The 18,856-nt window shown below is 49.8% G+C and overlaps 1 protein-coding gene across 2 annotated transcripts; it reads left to right on the top strand.

The window, feature by feature from the left end:
• The first annotated feature begins 11,507 nt into the window (after positions 1 to 11,507).
• LOC102461017 (membrane-spanning 4-domains subfamily A member 15-like) lies at positions 11,508 to 18,599 on the top strand. 2 transcript variants are annotated; one of them, XM_075928482.1, is made up of 7 exons: positions 11,547 to 11,762; positions 13,116 to 13,235; positions 15,351 to 15,407; positions 15,526 to 15,597; positions 16,402 to 16,533; positions 17,776 to 17,886; positions 18,197 to 18,599. In XM_075928482.1, exons 1-7 carry the CDS (start codon positions 11,673 to 11,675, stop codon positions 18,311 to 18,313), a joined length of 699 nt encoding a protein of 232 aa, XP_075784597.1. In that variant the 5' UTR covers positions 11,547 to 11,672; the 3' UTR covers positions 18,314 to 18,599. The 2 variants fall into 2 exon arrangements, with proteins under 2 accessions (XP_075784596.1, XP_075784597.1); XM_075928481.1 differs by lacking the exon at positions 15,526 to 15,597 and having other exon boundaries at positions 11,508 to 11,762.
• Positions 18,600 to 18,856: the final 257 nt, after the last annotated feature.

The following is an 18,856-nucleotide window of genomic DNA, read 5'->3' as shown; positions in this document are numbered from 1 at the left end:
CTCACTACTTGTGTAAGCATTTACATGTGTGCCACAACCTTGATTCAAGAGATCCAGGCCTCTAAGGCTATGTCTACATAGCAGTGTTGTTTCGGAATAACGTTAGTTATTTCGAAATACCACCTACAAGCAGTTATTTCAACATAATGTCAAAATAATGTCAAGCTGGAGGACTTCCTACTCTGACTTCTATAACCCTCATTGTATGAGGAGTAAGGGAAGTTGAAGGAAGAGTGCTCTACCTCGGACTTCCTGCAGTGTAGACAGTGCCAAAAGCTGAAAGAAGCTATTTCGACTTAAGCTACGCAATTGACGTAGCTCAAGTTGTGCAGCTAATTTTGGCTTTAGCCCTGCTGTGTAGACAGATGTTCCCTAAAGGTGCGTCTACACAACACTGTGACTCGAAATAAGATATGCAATTTGAGCTACGCAAATTGCGTATCTTATTCTGATCCTGTTTCAAAATAGCTTATTTCGTCATTTGGCGCTGTCTACACCGTGCCAAATTTTGAAATAATATGCTATTCCAAAACGTTCCTTACTCCTCATAGAATGAGGCTTACTGGGACGTCGGAATAGTGAGCCTGAAATAACAGGCTTGCTGTGAAGATGCGGGATAGCTATTTTGGGATGCTCCGGTATCCCAAAATAGCTTTGCAACGTAGACGTAGCCTGACTGTCCCTTCCTTGTTCCTTTTCTTTGTGAATTCTTTTTTCAAAGGCACCCAAGAGAGTTATGTACCAACTGCCTTCAGCCCATATGAAAACCCCAGCCTTTATAGCAAGGTTATATGGCCTGCTTTTGTATCCAGGACTCAACAAAGCCTGCAGCTTTGCTAACTGCTTAAATTTGTACAGGTGGAAAGGGAGAAAAGTGCTCCATGGAGAATTGGTCTCGAATTGGAGTTTCATGCGTGCACTATAAACACACTAGCTCTGTGTTTAATGATGCCAGCTGGCACATGGAATTATAATGCCCAGTCCTGTGAGCAGCTGGGGCACTTTGGACGACAGGGCCTTTAAAGAGGAGTAGGGGGTGATCAGAATCGGCATGTTATTTGTCTAATAAAGAATTTGCCAAACCCAGCTTTTGTTTTTCTGTGGCATGTGAATGGCCTTTATGAAAGTGAGACTCAGCACCACAACGGCACCATTAAAAGTACAGGGAAGCATTCCGGACTTGGTCATCTAATGTGCTGAGGGGGAGGGGGTTCAACTCCTGGTTCTGCCCCAGGCTCTTCCCCTGTCTCTTTCCACCTGTTCTACCTCCCTCCCCCGAGTGCTCCGTGACCTTGCTCCTGCACACCCAGAACAGCTGACCATGGGATGGAAGGGGAGGTGATGATCCGCATGGCCTGCTGGCAGGGAGGAGGTACTGGGGGAGGGGGAAAGCTGGTAGATGCTCAGCCTCTACACTTTTCCCCAAGCACCCACGGACTCCGTGCCTGCAACTCGGTAGCCTGAGCCAGTTAAAGGACACAAATGACCATCTAGAGCTGTCCTGCCCCCTGGTTATAAACCTACACTGCAATCTAAGCCTGCAGCCAGCAGGATCTGAGTCAGCTGGCCTGTGTCAGGGAACACTGGGCTTGAGTGTCTACACTGTACCCTACATTAAGAGATCTCTAACCTGTGCTTGACCCTTGGTCAGACTGAGTCAAAGTAACCATCTCCCAGAGTCCGGAGCAGCCCCATGTGATCTCTGGCTGCTTTAGCCCCCGGACTATGGTGCACTATGGGAAAACATAACTGCCTGGCCTGCATGATGCCAGGAAGCAGCTCGCTTTGCAAAAGGCTCGATCGGTTCACAGGGCATCACAAATCCAGGCAGCTCATAGTATAAAACTATGGTACGCCCACATCTTGAATATTGCGTACAGATGTAGTCGCCTCATCTCAAAAAAGATATATTGGCATTGGAAAAGGTTCCAAGAAGGGCAACAAAAATGATGAGAGGTATGGCACGGGTCCCATATAAAGAGAGATTAAAATGACTTGGACTTTTCAGCTTAGAAAAACGACTACGTGGGGATATGATAGAGGTCTATAAAATCATGACTGATGTGGAAAAAGTGAATAAGGAAAAGTTATGTATTTGTTCCCACAATATAAGATCTAGGGGTCACCAAATGAAATTAATAGGCAGCAGGTTTAAAACAAACAAAAGGAAGTTTTTTTTCCACTGAGCCCTCAGTCAACCTGTGGAACTCCTTGCCAGAGGATGTGGTGAAGACAAGGTTTTTAACAGGGTTCAAAAAAGAGCTAGATAAATTCATGGAGGTTAGGTCCATCAATGGCTATTAGCCAGGATGGGTAGGAATGGTGTCCCTAGCCTGTTTGTCTGGAAATGGATGATAGGGGAGGATTGCCTGTTGTGTTACCTCCCTCTGGGGCATCTGGCATTGGCCACTGCCAGAAGACAGGATACTAGGCTAGATGGACCTGGGGGCTGTGTCTAGACAGGCCACTTTTTACATCAAAATGGCCGCCACGCTGTGCCGATCAGCTGTTTGGCAGCATAGTGCGGTAGTCTGGACGCTTCGCCGTCGAAGCCCTTGTTGACCACCCCGTTATGCCTCGTGGAATGAGGTTTATTGGGGCGGTTGACAAGGGCTTCCCTTGTCGACCATGGAATGTCCAGACTATGGTGCTGTGCCGCCAAACAGCTGATCAGCACAGTGCAGCAGCCATTTTGATGTAAATGAAGCGGCGATTATTTAAATCACTGCTTCATTTCCCTATGTCTAGAAATCTAATCTACATGGCTCCGTCGACAGAGCCATGTAGTCTAGACATACCGACGACGACGGAGCAATGTAGTTAAGACGTACCTAAGAAAAACTTCCTAACTGTCAGAGTAGTTAAACACTGGAATAAATTGCCTAGGAAGGTTGTGGAAACTCCATCACTGGAGATATTTAAGAGCAGGTAGGACAGACATCTATCAGGGATGACCTAGATGACGGTTGATTCATGAGGGTAGGGGACTGGACTTTATGACTTCTCAAGATCCCTTCCAGTTCTAGGTTCTATGAGTCTATGATTGTCTAGCAGCATTACCAACACTTCCATTGCTTCCTGGACTCTTAGGCTACGTCTACACTGCAGGCTTCTTGAGCAAGAACTGTTTTGCGGAAGAGTTCTTGTGCAAAATGTCTTCCACAAGACATTGATTTTTGCCGTGTTCTCCTCCTGTAGACCATCCAGAAGTAAATAGGAAAATGGTCCCACTATGGGGGGAACTTTCCAGCCCTCAGCAGATTGACTAGCAGAAGGATCTGAGTCATAGAATTCTAGGGTTGGAAGAGACCTCAGGAGGTCATCAAGTCCAACCTGCTGCCCAAAGCAGGATCAACCACAACTAAATCCTTTGTCAAGCCAGGATTTAAAACCTCCTAGGGTTGGAGATTCTACCACTTCCCTAGGTAACCCATTCCAGTGCTTCACCACCCTCCTAGTGAAATAGTTTTTCCTAATATCCAACCTAGAGCTCCCCCACCTCAACTTGAGACCATTGCTCCTCATTCTGTCATCTATCACCACTGAGAACAGTCTCTCTCCATCCTCTTTGGAACCCCCCTTCAGGGAGTTGAAGGCTGCTCTCAAATCCCCCCCTCACTCTTCTCTCCTGGAGACTAAATAAGCCCAAATCCCTCAGCCTCTCTTCTTAAGTGATGTGTTCCAGCCCCCTCATCATTGTTGTTGCCCTCTGCTGGACTTTCCCCAGTGCATTCATATCCTTTCTGTAAGGGAAAAGGGAAAGCCTTTACTCAGATGCTGCTTGGCTTGAGGACTTCTTTTCCATTCCTGCTTGTGGCAGCAGCCTCACAATTTCAAACAAAGCTGGGACCCAGACTCTGGGGTGCTTGTCTCCTGGTCTTATTGTGGGCACTTAAGACAGGGTGTGATGGGGCATCTGCCCTGCACTGGCCCTTTAAGGGTTGAAACCCAGCCCTGGGAGAAGGCTGAGAGAGTGGAGTCTGCAGCTGAGGCAGATAGACAATTAGGGCCCAGCTGGGGCTGTATAAATAAGGGCTCCTGGAGGGCAGAGAAAGACTCATTCTTGCTGTAGCTAGGGAGCAGGAGGGATCTGGTTGCCAGGGAGGTTGGAGGCTTCCTAAGACAGGGCAGAGCTGGGTAGGGTTTCCAGGTGTCTGGTATTGACCTGGACAGTCCAGTATTTTTGCCTCCTGTCTTGTAAAAAGTTTCAGAAAATACCGGACACCTAAAATGTCTGGTATTTTCTGATTTTTTTTTTCCCTGCCAGGAGACAAAAATATCAGACACCTGGCAACCCTACACACACTGCCCTGCCCCCGGGCCCCCCCCACTTACCTGGTTCTGCAGAGGTGCTGTCTTCTGGCTCAGATCAGGAAAACAAGATGGCCACTAGCAAAAATGCTCAAAGGCTTTTCTTTTAATGCTGTTTAATTTTTTTATTTTTTTTATTTTTTTGCTTAATAACTCTAGGTTCTTTTTTTTTTTTTTTTTTTTTTTTTGCTCAACGGCTTTGGTCTCCCCCTTTTTTTTTCCTCAGCAGAGTGTTTTTTTTTGGGGGGGGGGGAATGTGTGTCAGTATTTTTAGTTAAACCATCTGGCAACCCTAGAGCTGGGGATCTCTGGCCTGACCTCACAGCAAGGCCTGAGGGTACTAAGCCTGCAGGGAAGCAGCCAGGCTAGGCAAAGGCAGCAGGCCCACACCCCCTTGCCAATGCTGAGTGGCCATTTCAGACTGTAGTTTGCCCCTGAGCAGGGGCTAGATGACGACTGGCAGTGGGTCATTGAGGCAAGGAGGGTATAGGGGAAATGGGTGATCCCTGGGAGTGAAGGACCCCAGAGTGCAGGGGCACTGACCTAGGCTGTCTGCAGAGCGCTGTGCAAGGGATGTTGGCGTCCAAGTAGACAGGCCCCATGTAGGTGACATGGGGCAGCCAAAGAGGGGAAAGCCACCCCCAGCGCATGGCTCGGAGTCAGGGCTAATGCACAGTTCTCTTCCACTCCCGCTCTGGCTGCCAGGCCAGGACACCATAGCCCCATTCTGCAGGGACAGTCTGAGGAAGAAAGCAAAATGCAGGACAATGTAGCACTTTAAAGACTAACAAGATGGTTTAAGGGCACCGTGGCCAGGAAGGGACCAGCAGATGACCTGCACCAGAGCCTGGGATACCAACCAGCAGAGGGCGCTCTGAGGCAGGTATGCCGATTCCTGGAACCACCAGTGGGAAGCACCGTGAGGGTGAGTACCCGCCCTGTGACACAGGGGCTAAGGTGTCCCCACTCTGGGATGCTTGATCTGCCCTGGATGCCTCTCTATCACACTGATCGTGATCTATTGTTCAAAGCAAATACAATTTATTAAACAGAAATTAATAAATAATGAGAGAGGTGAAAGGAATTAAGTAACCATGGGGACACCGCAAACAGCTGCCTCTGGAATACAGGAAAAGTTTACAGTGTGTTCCTCACACATCCCATGCCTCCTTCCCAGGTAGACATTTGCACTGAGCCATAGTAAGACACATGCTGTATTGTTTGTCTGTACTCAAGGTAGCAAGTGATCCAGATCTCTCTGAACCAGTAACATGTCCCCTCCATTTGGGCCGTCTGCAAACTTTATCCGTGATGATTTTAGGTTTTTCTTTCAGGCCATGGATAAAAATGGGATGTAGCATAGGGCCAAGAATGGATCCTGTGGGACCCCACAGGAAACACACCTGTTTGATGATGATTCCCCATTTACAACTATGGTTTGAGACCTATCATTTGCCAGATTTTAATCCATGTAATGTGTGCCATATTAATTTCATATCCTTCTAGCTTTATAATCAAAATGTCATGTGGTACCAGGTCAAATGCCGTATGGGAATCTATGTATATTCCATCAACCCTATTACTTTTAACAATCAAACTTGTAATTTCATTATAAAATCAGATTAGTTTGACAGGAGCTTCTTGAAATAGCCCCATGTTGATTTTTGTTAATTATACTGCCTAAATATTAATTCTTTATTTAATTAAATCCTCTTCAACCACTCCATTATTTTGTATGGTATTGATACGAGGCTGACAGGTTTATAAGTATTTGGGTCATCCCATTTTTCAATTTTTTTATATGGGTAAAACACTAGCATTCAGTTTTCGGGAACTTCCCCAGTGCTGCAGGACTTACTGCAAATTAATAATAATTGTCCAGTAAGCCCCTCAGCCAGCTCTCTTAAAACTCTTCCATGCAAGTTATAGGGAGCTGCTGATTTTAAATGTCTAACTTTAGTAGTTGCATTGTAACACCCGCCAGAGAGCTGAGTGGAATGGGATAGTGTTATCATCCCCATATGATACTATCATCTGTTTATTCTCCAAATATGGGACAGAAATATTTATTCAGCACGTCTGTTCCTCCTATTCTCTGCCTGTGGCACGCAATAGCATGGTGTCCAAAGGGCTGTTATAGTTTGGCCTCATTGGAGTTGGCGTGTGGGTGATATTATTGGCCGGTGGTGTACAGGAGGTCAGCGTGGATGACCTGGTGGTCTTTTCTGGTCTTAAACTCCAAGACTCTATGACATTAATCAGCTGTTCTCCAACTGGAGATCAGGACCACAAAGTGAGTCATGACCTCACTTTAATGAGGGTAGCCAGGACTGGTGTTAGACTTGCTGAGGCCCAGTGCTAAAGTTGGAGCCCCACTTCCCTAAGCCACAGTCCAAGTCCCAGGAGATGAAGCCGAAGCCCAGGACTTCAGCCCTGCATGGCAAGGCTCAACTTTACAGGAACTGATTTCTCCTGCCTGCAGCCATGGGGCTTGGGTGGGCTTAGGCTTCAGTCCTTCCTGAAGTCACGTAGTAACTTTTGCTGTCATAAGGGAGACATGGTGCAATGAGGTTTGAGAACCCCTGACACAGATGGACATTTTGCAATAGATGGAGTGTGAGCTGCAGCAATTCGGTTAAGCTTACCTCAGCATTTCCAAGAGAGAATCTTTTATTTTCAGTATCTCAGAGCACTCCAAATCTTTAATCTTCCAGCCTGACGTTTCGAAACCCTGATCTGTGTCCAGAGAGCCAAAACTGGCTTCGCCGGAGAAAACAAACCCCCAAATAAACAGCATTCATTACGCATTCTCTTTTGTGAACTTATTCTGGAGTGCTCCGGCATGGGAGGGAGAGGGAGCTGACATCTGTCAGCGAAACAGTTCACAGATTCCGGTGCAAAGTGGCTTTGATTTAGCTGAATCATACAGAGTTGAAAAGCGTAATTCGTGCAGATGCGGGAGTTGTTTCTAGCAGCATGTGTGCTGCTTGGCAGCCCTTTCTTAAAGCCCTAAAGGGAGGGGGCTGCATATATATATTGCTGATTTAGGACTGCAGCAAAATCCTTTGAGCTCTGCTTCCATTCAATGTGCCCTTGAGGAATCATTGGCATTCAGTAAAGGAGACAAGGGCTTCTCAGGCCCTAACTCATGCACCCAAGCAAGGAGGCAGTGTGTCTTGCTGGACAGACTAGTGGCCTGGTACACAGGAAACCTGAGCTCTAATACTGAGCAACCTCAGGCAAGTCATGTCACCTCCCAGTGCCTTAAATTCCCCAGATGCTAATCTCCTTTGTAAAGGGCTTTGAGATCCCTGGGGTAAAACAAACTAGGTATTGTTAATGAGAGCCAAATTCTAATCACAAGTATGACTCATGGTGTATCACCTATTCCAGGTCTCCCCTCTTAGTGAGTGGACACAGTGAATCCTGGGAGTGGCTGTCTGTGGTGCATCATGGGAGATGTAGTTCTGCTGGGGAGCCTGGCACATGGAGGAGATTGGGGACATAAGGAAACTGAACTACAACTCCCAGGAAGCAGCACAGCAGAAGATTTTAATCAGAAGATTTAAGCAAAAGATTTCAGTCTTGGGGGATATTTCCAAAAATTTTGGATAAAAAAATTGAAATTTTCTAGAAAAGCACACTCTTTTCATGAACAGTTTAGTTTAACCAAAAATCCAATTTACCGTTGAGAGAAAGCGAAATTTTCAACCGACCCTGCTAAGAAGCATGTTTTAATGCACATGGGCAATTCCATTGATGTCAGAATACCGCAGAAAAATGGGCTAACAATTAAACGAGTTTGAAATGGAAAATGAGTTTAAAGTAGCTGAAAGGCCACTAAAAAACAGCCTGAAATCTCCAGTCCTTCTCCTGACGTGCTGCCAGCTGCCTCTTTTCCTTTGCTTCTTACCCCATTATGGATCCTTCCCTCTCACCCACCCATTACATGTTTGCAATAGTAACTCCCAATGGTGTTTGCCTTGCTGAGGGCACGTTTTCACTACCTTCTGGCTGCTGAGTGCACTCTGAGATGCGTAGGTGGAGTTGACAGGATAGCATCAGCTGTCGGTGGTGAAGCTACCATGCTAAGTACATCTAAGCACATTATTCATGTAGCTGAAGTTGCGTAACAGATTGACAGCCGCGGCGGTGTAGACTAGGCTTCAGCCAGATGCGTTATTGTAGCTGATAAATGAACATTTTCAGCAGCCTACTAGGCCCATGTGTTGGAGGAATGGATTTGGAGGGTGATCTACATCAAGGTACCCCCTCCCCCACCTCCATTTTTAAAGGTGTCCGGATCCTGAGGTTTTTAGGAATCATGTTGTAAGTTCCAGTTAAAATGTCAAAGTGGATCTTAAGCAAGGTTCTCGCTAAGCCACAGGGTAGCATGGCCCCACAGCTGCTTAATGAACCCCACCCAGCCAGGGGCTGAGGGCTCTGCACACAAAGCTGCCTGGCTGGGGATACTGGCTGGGACAGACTCGCTGCTCTGTCCTCAGCGGGGAGCTGCTGCTGTAGCTGAGGGAGAAGTGCTCCTCTCCCAGGGAGGAAACACAGATGGTGGCATAGCTGGAGGGCTGAGTCATGACGAGGAGGCTGTGGTACTTGGACTAAGGCAGGTCTGCCCTGGAGTAGACAATGGGAGAGGCACCACAAGGAGCAGACTCAACAGCTGGCATAACTCATCCCTGTAACAAAGAGCAGGAGATGCTGCTGTGATGGAGACCCAGTCACGCCCACCTGGAGGGATAATGAGAGACAAGCAAGATTCCACTCTGATAACTTACAATGAAGGTGCCAAGGTGCAAGAACCCTGCCCCATATGGAGAACAACTCTCTCATGCTAGCAGTCACAGCCTTCCTAAAGAACAAGTACTTCAGGCCTGGGAAGATCTGGGCAATCTGCCAGGAGAGAAGCCGATAAGGATGGTGCTTGGCGGGACAGCTGTACAGCTGAGTCCAGCTCCCTGTTTGCATATTATTTCGGTCTGTTGCTTTTCAGTTGCTCCTTGTCCTCTTTAGAACGGCCCTACTCTCAGAGCTGACCCATCTCCCTCTGCCCTCAGTCTTTTTTTCTCAAGACCAAGCAATTGTTCTCCATGTCCACTGATGGCAGGACAAGAAGTAATGGTCTTAACATGCACCAAGAGAGATTGAGGTTGGATAGTAGGAATTCATTCTACATGTCAGAATAGCAACACACTGGAAAGGAGGTTGTGGAATTCTCATCAGCGGAGGTTTGTGAGAACAGATTAGACCCTGATATTGGGAAATCACGTGGGTTATCAGCTGCTACTTTGTCTTAACTATTTGGCTATGTCTACACTGCAGGCTTTTTGCGCAAGAACAATTGTTCTTGCACAAAAACTTACAGAGCGTCTACACTGCACGCGCGTTCTTGCGCAAGTAAATTTACAGGACAGTGTCAGAAAACAGGGCTTTTTCTGGAAGAGTTATTCCTCTCCCCATGAGGAATAAGCCCTCTTGCACAAGAGCTCTTCCACAAGAAGACAGTGTAGACAGGCAACATGAATTTCTTGTGCGAGAAATCCTATGGCTAAAATGGCCATCAGAGCTTTCTTGCACAAGAGAGCATCCACACTGCCATGGATGCTCTTGAGCAAAAGCACATCTCTTGCGCAAAAGCACATGGCAGTGTGGACTCGCTCTTGTGGAAGACCTTTTGCACGAGAACTCTTGCGCAAAACAGTTCTTGCTCAAGAAGCCTTTGTGTATAAAAGAGACTGTCACTTTAAGAGCAAGTGCTCATGGGATTTCTCTAGTGGGTATAAAAAATTTGACTGGAGAACAAGGTTGGATAGTCAGCAGGGAGAGCGCTCTAGTAGTGCTGCTGTTGTGTATTTTACCCTTTACAGGGAAACAGAATGTACATATTCTCCACTGAGACCAGAGCAGATGGCTGGAGTCTAGCTCCGTTTTTGCTCTTGGCAGTATATTGTTTTGGTTTACAATTAGCCCCCATTCAAATATTACATTTCTGATCCCTGGGAGTTCTCATGAGCCAGATCTAACCACCATGAGTGTCATGCTATTGTCAACTTGTGCAGAGGGGTGAGCTCCATGACTCCCCATCTCATGGGGTAATGTCAACAGAAAGGCCCAGGATGGACCAAACTTGAAACATCCCCCTTCCCTCTCAGTGTCCTGTGGTGGACACTTTCCTCTTTAGTCATTAGGTCCAAACCCTCATCCTTTGTGTTGGACTGGGGAAGCAGGAGTTTGCCCAGAAACTATCCCAGTATCAATTCCTCCGTCGTTGGTCAGGTCACCCTCTTCCCCCAAAGGCCATGGCTGATTCTTGAGTGTGATTAGAACGTGGTGGTCAACATTTTCTGTTCTGAGAAAAATGCAGATTTGGTGACAAACACTTTGGGGGATTTGTGTAGGTTTTGCCAAATTGTGTCGGTCAGAGGTGGGGAAAAAAACCCAATCCACACCTAAACCACGATCTGAAAAATCAAAAGGATTTGCTGTTTCCGTTCCGGGGGTCTGTGCTTTTGTGATGAAATCACTCCAGCCTGTCTGAAAATGGCTGGCATCAAAATGCACCATTCTGTGGAGCAGCTGTGCAGGGAGAAAAGCGGAGGGGAACGCTGGCACCAGGCCGGGAGAGGGGAGTTTCGGGGCCGGGCTGGGTGCTGCTCCAAAGGGGATCCCAGCTGGAAAAGCAAAGGCCCCCCAGGGGCCAGGGATAGAATAGACCAAGCTCTAGGAGCAGGGCAGAGTGAGCCTTGTCAACAGTGTGCTGAGGCCGTGGGTCACAGCCCTGGAGAGGCAGGGGGGGCAGATCAGCCTTCCCAGAGGAAAGGGAGAGGGATTGGGGGGATCCAGGAGCAGCAGAGATTTCTCCCCGGCCTCTGAAGCCGGCCCCAGGCTCCAGCCGAGGTGTTGCACAAACCCCTAGGCAGTTCCCACCATCCCGCTTCTGCCCCATCACTGGGCCTGGGGCCTTTCTGGCCCCGCATCAGCCCCTTTCGGGCCCCTTTTTGGCAGGTGCCAGCGCCTCGCTGTCTGGCTTGAACTGCGGGGCAGCCCCCCTGCCGCTCGCCCCCCCCCCCCCCCTGCAGCTGGGGCTGCTAGTGAATGGAACCCCCCCCCCCCCTCCTCCCCAGCCCCACATGCCTCCCCCTGCCTCCGGGGCTCTGTGAGCTCATCCTCCGCCGCAGCCAATGGGAGCGCCCCGGCTCCTTCCCAGCGAGCCGCGCCGAGGCTGGGCAGCCGGCCGGCGCGCGTGGCCCGGGCTCAGGCAGGCGTGCGGGCGGCTGGGGGCTGATGCAGCGTCGGGTCCCGCCGCGCACCCCGCAGGGCTGGGAGCGAGCACCCCGGGCGCGCCCATGTCGGGCGAGGGGACCATCCGGCTGGGGAGACGCGCCGTGATGTACCGGGCGGAGACGGTCCCCAAGGGGAAGAACCGAGTGATGGGGGTGAGTGGGGCAGGGCGGGGGGCTGCTTGGGGCGGGGGCTGGCAGGGCCGGAGCGGGCACCTCCCCCCGCTCCACGGCTGCACCATGCGGGTTGGGGTCGTAGCGCCTCCCCCCGGCTGCAAATGCCTCAGCCAAAGCCCCCCTGGCGCTGCCCCCCTGCCCTGGCTGCTCCCCCTGGAGAGGCCTCTGTGGCAAGGTGACCCCCACGCCGGACTGAGCAGGGGCCCCGGTTTTATGGGGACTGCCCCGATCTTCGGGGCTTTGTCTTAATAGGGGCCCGATTCCCCCCCATCCGATGTTTCACACTTGCTCTGCGGTTCCCTGCTCCACGCTCCGGGGCCGGATTCTCCAGCTGGCAGAGCCAGCAGCGGCCTGGGAGGGAGGGGCTGGCAGACGTGGGCTGACACCTGTTCTAGCTGGTGCCCGCCTCTCCCCGGGGTGCAAGTCAGAGGCGAGTCCCACCTGAGGACACTCGGCTCTACTTTGGCTACCACCTCCAGCCCTGCTCCCTCACTCTGCTTGGGAGGGCGGAGGCTGGCAGCCCCCCAGAGCTACCCCTTCACCCGGGCCTCCTCTCACCTGCCAGGAGCCCCACAGAGCCAGGCCCAGTGAGGCAAAGCACAGGGAAGATTTGCAGGCCTTTTCTCTCGCTGGCAGAGGCTGCGTTTGCTGCAGAGCTCAAAGCTTTTTGCAGGGCTCGCTACTGGCTGGGCAAGGAGCAGTGCCCAATGGGAAGGGAGCCAGCCATGCATGGGGGGGAAACGATGGCGGGAGATGGCCCTCCCCCGTCAGTCCCCGAGTATCACAGAAGGAGAAGGAATCCAGCCCTTGCACTGTCTTGCCTTGCAAGCCTTTCATGATGGTCTTCCCAGACACCACTGAGGCCACCAGAACTCATCATGCAGCAATTCCAACCATCTCCCTTCTCTTGTTCTCCCCTGGCTGTGGCCTGGAGCCCTGAGGTCCATGTGACTAGGAACCGGCTACTCTTCAGTGCTAAGCACAGCTTGGCTGGGTGGAAGAGCTGCAGCAGGCCATGCCACGGCTCTGCCTCAGCTTCTCCATCTCTCAAACAGGGAGATTAGGGAAGGGTTAAGCTGATCTTTGGGTCTCCGACCCCTGCTTGAGCCAACGGTGGGTTTTGGATTCTCAGCGTTCACAGCTAAAAAGCATGAGCTACTCGGTGGCAAGCTGCCACAGTGCCTTCCGTGGCTGAATGACGGCCCCTACCGTATGTGGCATTTGCACAGACTGTGCTTTCAAAATACAGAGCTACAGGCCACCCCTCTGTAATGTCTGCAGTGTGGTGGTGGGGCGAGTGGGACCCATGGTATTGCTGTGATCCTTCTCCAGACCATCCAAATCATGAATGGCTTCATGCACATTGGCTTCGGGATTGTCCTGACGACTATCACCAACGTTTACACCTCTGTCTTTGTGATGGGAGAGATCCCGTTCCTGGGAGGCGTGTCTGTGAGTAACATCAATGGAATTGAATGAATCCAGGCTGGGCTGGCTTCCAATGGCCCTCCCATGCTCTCAACCTCTCCACCCACTTCAAAATGGCTTCTCATGGCCATCCCATGCTCTCAACCTCTCCACCCATGTCAAAATGGCTTCCCATGGCCCTCCCATGCTCTCAACCTCTCCACCCACTTCAAAATGGCTGTCCATGGCCATCCCATGCTTTCCCCTCTCCATCCTCCTTCAAAATGGCTTCCCATGGCCATCCCCATGTTCTTTCCTCTCCTCTCTCCTCGAGTTGGTTTTCCATGGCCATCCTACGTTCTCCCCTTTCCACCCAGCTCAGACTGGCATCCTGAGATCAGCCCATTTTTCTCCCCGCTCTGCCCACCTAGGACGGGGTTTGTATGACTGTCCCATGGCCAAGCCAGAAGGGCGTGTCCCCCACTTGCAATGGTTTTTCACGGCACATACAGGGGATTGTGATGCTGACAAATTAGATGCATTATGATGATGATTTATGTTGCAGTGTATCCAGTGGCCTTACTCCTGGACCAGAACTCCATGGTGCTAAGTTCTGTGCAGACGCTAAGCAAAAAGATGGTCCTGACCAGATCCCCAGGGGCATATAGGGACTTAATTCACTGATTTCAATAGGAGTTGGGTAACTCCATACCTTGGAGGGTCCAGGCCTTAGTGGCCTACTTGTCTTTCAGCCAGGCAGCAGAGACTTCTGATTGCTGGAGTCCAGAGAGGTAACTGCTTTCTGGCAGGAACAGACTCTTTCCTGAGCTTCTCATCCTGTTTGCTCTCGCAGGGGGAAGGGTTCCATGCTCCTGCCTCTTTTCCATCAGACTGGTCCCCCTAAGGGATCAGAATTTATCCCAAAGTGTGAAGAGACCCACAGCTTAGTAAGATGAGGCTATGAAGAAAGGCTAATGCAGTTCCAGGATGCATTGGGCAAGGTATTTCCAGTAGAGACAGGGAAGTGTTAATACCATTATACAAGGCACTAGTGAGACTGCATCTGGAACACTGTGTGCAGTTCTGGTCTTCTGTGTGCAAGAGCGATGAATTCAAACTGGCACAAGTGCCGAGAAGGGCTACCAGGATGATCTGAGGAATGGAAAACCTCCCTTCTGAGAGGCGGCTCGAAGAGCTTGGCTTGTTTGGCCCAACCGAAGGTTGTGATTGCTCTCTCTAAATACAGCAGAGGGCTAAATAGCAGGAGGAGTTAAGTTAAGCACTCAGAAGTGGACATAAGAACAAAGGGATATAAACGGGCCACCTACAACTTTAGGCTTGAGATTAAATGAAGGTTTTTAACCCTCTGAGAAGTTTTGGGGCAGTCTTCCAAGGGGAGCAGTGGGGGCTAAAAGGCTAACAGGACTGTAAGACTATCGAGGCTGAGCTTGTTAAGTTTAAGGAGAGGATGATATGGTGAGACTGCCTACCATGGCATGTAGCAGCGACTGCGACTGCTAGCAGCAAATATCTCCAGTAGCTGAGGTTGAGGCACTAGCTGGGGAGGCCTCTGAGTAACAAAATTCTGTCCCAGTGTCTAGCTGGTGGGTCTTGCCCATGTGCTCAGGGTGTAACTGATCGCCATATTTGGGATTGGAAAGGAATTTTCCATGGGGTCGGATTGGCAGAAACTCTGGTAGTGGTGTGTGAGTGTTGCCTTACCCAAAAGCATGGGGCTTTTACATGTTTAAACTAGTGTAAATGGATTCTCTGTCATTTTAAGTCTTTACAGCATCTTTTGAGGATGTCAGTAACTCAGGCAGAGGCTGTGGACCCTCACGTGGATGAATGAGGGTCTGTGGTCTGTGATGTGGAGGAGGCCTGACTAGAAGATCATGATGGTCCCTTCTGACCTTAAGGTCTATGAGGCCTTGAGACAGGAATGGCCGTCTACACTGTATTATACTGTTCTGCCACTAGGCAGCGCTGTGTGTGTTGTACCTTACCCTCCCAGAAGCCGCTCCTAACTGCATTGAAGGATTTTACAGTGTGCACCTCTGTTGTGTGCAATGAACCACTGCAGCCAGGCCATGTAGCAGCCCTGCAACCAGGCATGTACACGGCGCACCTGACAACGATCATTTCCCCTTCCCTATACAGTTCATCATTTCCGGATGCCTCTCTATCGGAGCTGAGAAGAGCCCGACCGAGTGTGCGGTAAGTCCTAGCACTTCTGCCCCTTCAGAGGCTTTAGTTTAACTCCACTGGAAGGGGGATGGAAGCAGAATACTAGCCACCTTGTGAACACAAAGACTGAATTCCTCCCTTCCTCCAGGAGGTGTGGTTTCTGGTGAGGGGAGAAGAAACTTTCCAGGGCAGGTGTGGAGTTCACATGAAGAATCTGATGGTAATTCAGGGCATCCCCTAATAGCACATGGTGGGATTTTGCTCTCCATTAAAATTCAGGGAGTGGAGAAGGATATTATGTTGCAGTCAAGCAGGTAGGTTTGTCCAAAGAGCCGAAAAGCCCTCCCTGTCAGCATTGAGATGTTTGTCTGAATGGGGAAACCCATCGCCTCAGACATTCCTAAGAGAGGAACACAACAGGGAGATAGATGCAGAGAGGCCAATGAGTTCTATGTAGGCTTGTAACCTTTGTCCACCAATAACAGTTCTCCGTTGCTGCCCTGTTATGGGGATCAGTAACCAAATCACGGAACAACTTCATGAGATCCAGCCGCACACCCAAAGTTCGCATGGTCCTCCAAACTAGAGGAACATAGAAACTGCCTCGCTGGATCAGATCCAAGGTCCATCTAGCCCAGACCTCTGTGTCTGACCTGTCCCTGTTGGACGTTCCTACCCATAGATAGCTGATGGATGGTTGTTCTGTAGCAAGAGAGTTTATACCCAATCTGAATGATATTTAATCCTGTCTAATGTGGCTGTCTCATTGTCCAGATCTTACTAAGCTCTTTGGTCTGCAAGATTCCAGGCTGGGAGGGATCGTCTCATATGCTTCCCATTCCAGGTCAACCCACAGGAGTGCTTTGGGTTTCCAGTATGTGGATTTTCACCTCCTGGATCCAGACAAAGCCAGGAGACACGGATCCATGGTTTCAGATTAGAGTTCCTTCCAAGATTCCAGCTGGTTATTCATTCCATCCACCCCTCTAGCAATATTTCTTCTTTCTCTGTGTGTATCCTCCAGGTGAAAGGAAGCCAGACCATGAATGTCATCAGTGCCATCTTTGCATTACTCGGGATAGTGGCTTTTATAATAGACCTGAACATAAATGGACTGTACCACTCCAACTTTGACTACTACAACTACCTAGTGATGGTAAGATCCCGCGGGCAGCTAGATGCCTAGTCACAGATCATTGGTGTGGAAGGAGCAATTTGAGGAGATCTGGTGCTACCCTAACAGGGATGTAGAGGGAGGAGGATCTAGCCTTCTGTGTAGCAATGGTGACAGTGGCAAGTGGCTCAGATGCTAAGGCAAAGACCATAGCGCAGGTTACATTAGCTGGGGTGAGCATTTCGTGGGGGACCCCCTTTTCAGACAAAATGTGCTGCTTTTGTCTGCATTGAAATGTATAAAACAGCAGTATCCATGTTTTGTTTAGGGGGTGGAAATTGGGAAAAAGCAGTTCTGAAAATGTTGAAATGTCCCATTTCAGTATGTACAGAACAGGATGTTTTGAGATGATTATGTTAAAATGAATGTCATCGTTTGGCGTGTATGGATAGATAGATAGAGGATATGGGAATAGATAGATAGACAGGTTGTATGTGGATGGATGGATGGATGGATGGATGGATGGATGGATGGATGGATCAATCAATAGAGGGTATGGGGGTGGATGGATAGATATAAACAAATATAGAAAGGTTAAAATTTGAATGAAAGTGTTTTGTTAAGTCCAGATCCTAAACTGCCCTCCCTGAATCTTCACACAGCATCAGCAAAACTCAAGTCCTTGTCGTGTACTGAGCAAGGCGTAAACCTGAAATAGATTTCCCTGGAGAAGGGATGGTGCTGCTTCTTTGTTAGCTCTGAAGTCTAAGGCAAGAATGAGAAGAGGTTGGGTCCAAGACATTAGAGATGCTAAATAATATGGGTTGACGATTTGGAGAGTGACAAGGTGGTTAAGGTAATATCTTCTCTTGGACCAACACCTGTTAGTCTGAAACAGAACACTTGAACGTGTGTCTCTTTCACCAACAGAAGTTGGTCCAATAAAAGATTTTGCCTCACCCAAATCCTGGGGTTCACACCAGGACAAATCCACAGCTGGTGCAAATCAAACCTGATTTATGCCAGTGATGAATCTGACCTATAGTTTGCAGCAGCCTGGCAGATAGAAAAGCCTGGGCCCCCTGGAATGGATTCTTGGTGCACCCCTTTGGACAAGAAGAAGAAGTGGAACTGGATTTTTATGTCTCCAGGAATGTGCTGGGAGATGACGGGGGGGGGCAGCCCGGGACTGATGAGGGAGGGAGTGATACATAGTACACAGCCCTGGTAGAAGGTTATGTGATGTTAATGGCTCTGCTGTTGTGGTGTTCTGTTATCGAGCAGGCGGGGAACGGGATCTCCATTGTGCTGCTGATCTTCACCATCCTGGAGTTCTGCATCGCAGTGGCCACTGCACTCTTTTGGTGCCGGGCAACCCGTGTCAACTCCAATGAGGTGAGCATTCCGATCCCCCCGCCTGGAAAGCCCGGTGAGAGACTTGCTTCTATGTAACCCCCATCCCTGTTGAGTGGAGCATGTCTCGGGGAGGCATTCGCAGGTTTGGCCAACAGGATGCAGATGATAAGAGGAAGATGGCGGTGGGTGCAGAGGTGGTACAGAACCAGGTGATGCAGGCGAGCAGGATGTGGTCCATGGAATCACTGGAGAGATGCCCACGCACCTAAGTGGTCACTGGCTCAGCTCCTTACAGAGCTTGTAGATGATGATATTGGTGCCAATGGAGGCTGCTTTCCCTGTTTTCTAGGCCATGCTTATTGTGCCCAACACCATCAGGGCAGACCTCCTGGTGCCCACAGCAGAGTTGCCTCATCCGCCAACGTACAACGATGCGGTCTATGATCCGAAGGACCAGTCTGAATAGGACCAAGTAGGACCAAGAAGGAACCTGAGGAGAAGCCGGCCCCAGAGCAGAAGCAGCTGCTCCTCCTTTTCCGAGGAGCAAATTCTGGCCCCCTGCCTGCATGACAGATTTTCTTCCATTACTGCCAAAGTTCGCCCCGCTCCTGGACTCTGTCTTGAGTTCCAAGGGAGCCGCTCTCCCCTTCTTCCAAGACAGGCTCAGCCCTGCGTGTTGCCCACAGAGGAGACTTTTAAAGCATGTTCCCTGGTCTCCTCTACCTGGGACCAAGAGGTAACATCTAACCCGCGCCCTGTAGGCTGCATGGGGAATTGGTCAATGAGTCTGCGAAAGGGGCAGCCCATCAGGCGTGCATGAAGGCCCCTTGGGCAGAGCGGTCTGAGAGCAGACTAGCAGCCAGAGCAAAACACCGGGCAGGAGAATCTCCAAGCAAACATGACAGTCACCTGCGTAGCTAGCCATGCTCTCCCAGGCCCCCGTTCAATCCTGCATCAGCACAGAACTCAGCACACGAACTGGGAGTGGCAGCTTGCACTCCTGACCCTC

This window comes from Pelodiscus sinensis, chromosome 4, assembly GCF_049634645.1.
Source record: "Pelodiscus sinensis isolate JC-2024 chromosome 4, ASM4963464v1, whole genome shotgun sequence".
NCBI lineage: Eukaryota > Metazoa > Chordata > Testudines > Trionychidae > Pelodiscus > Pelodiscus sinensis.
This window is presented reverse-complemented; position numbering and strand designations above follow the sequence as displayed.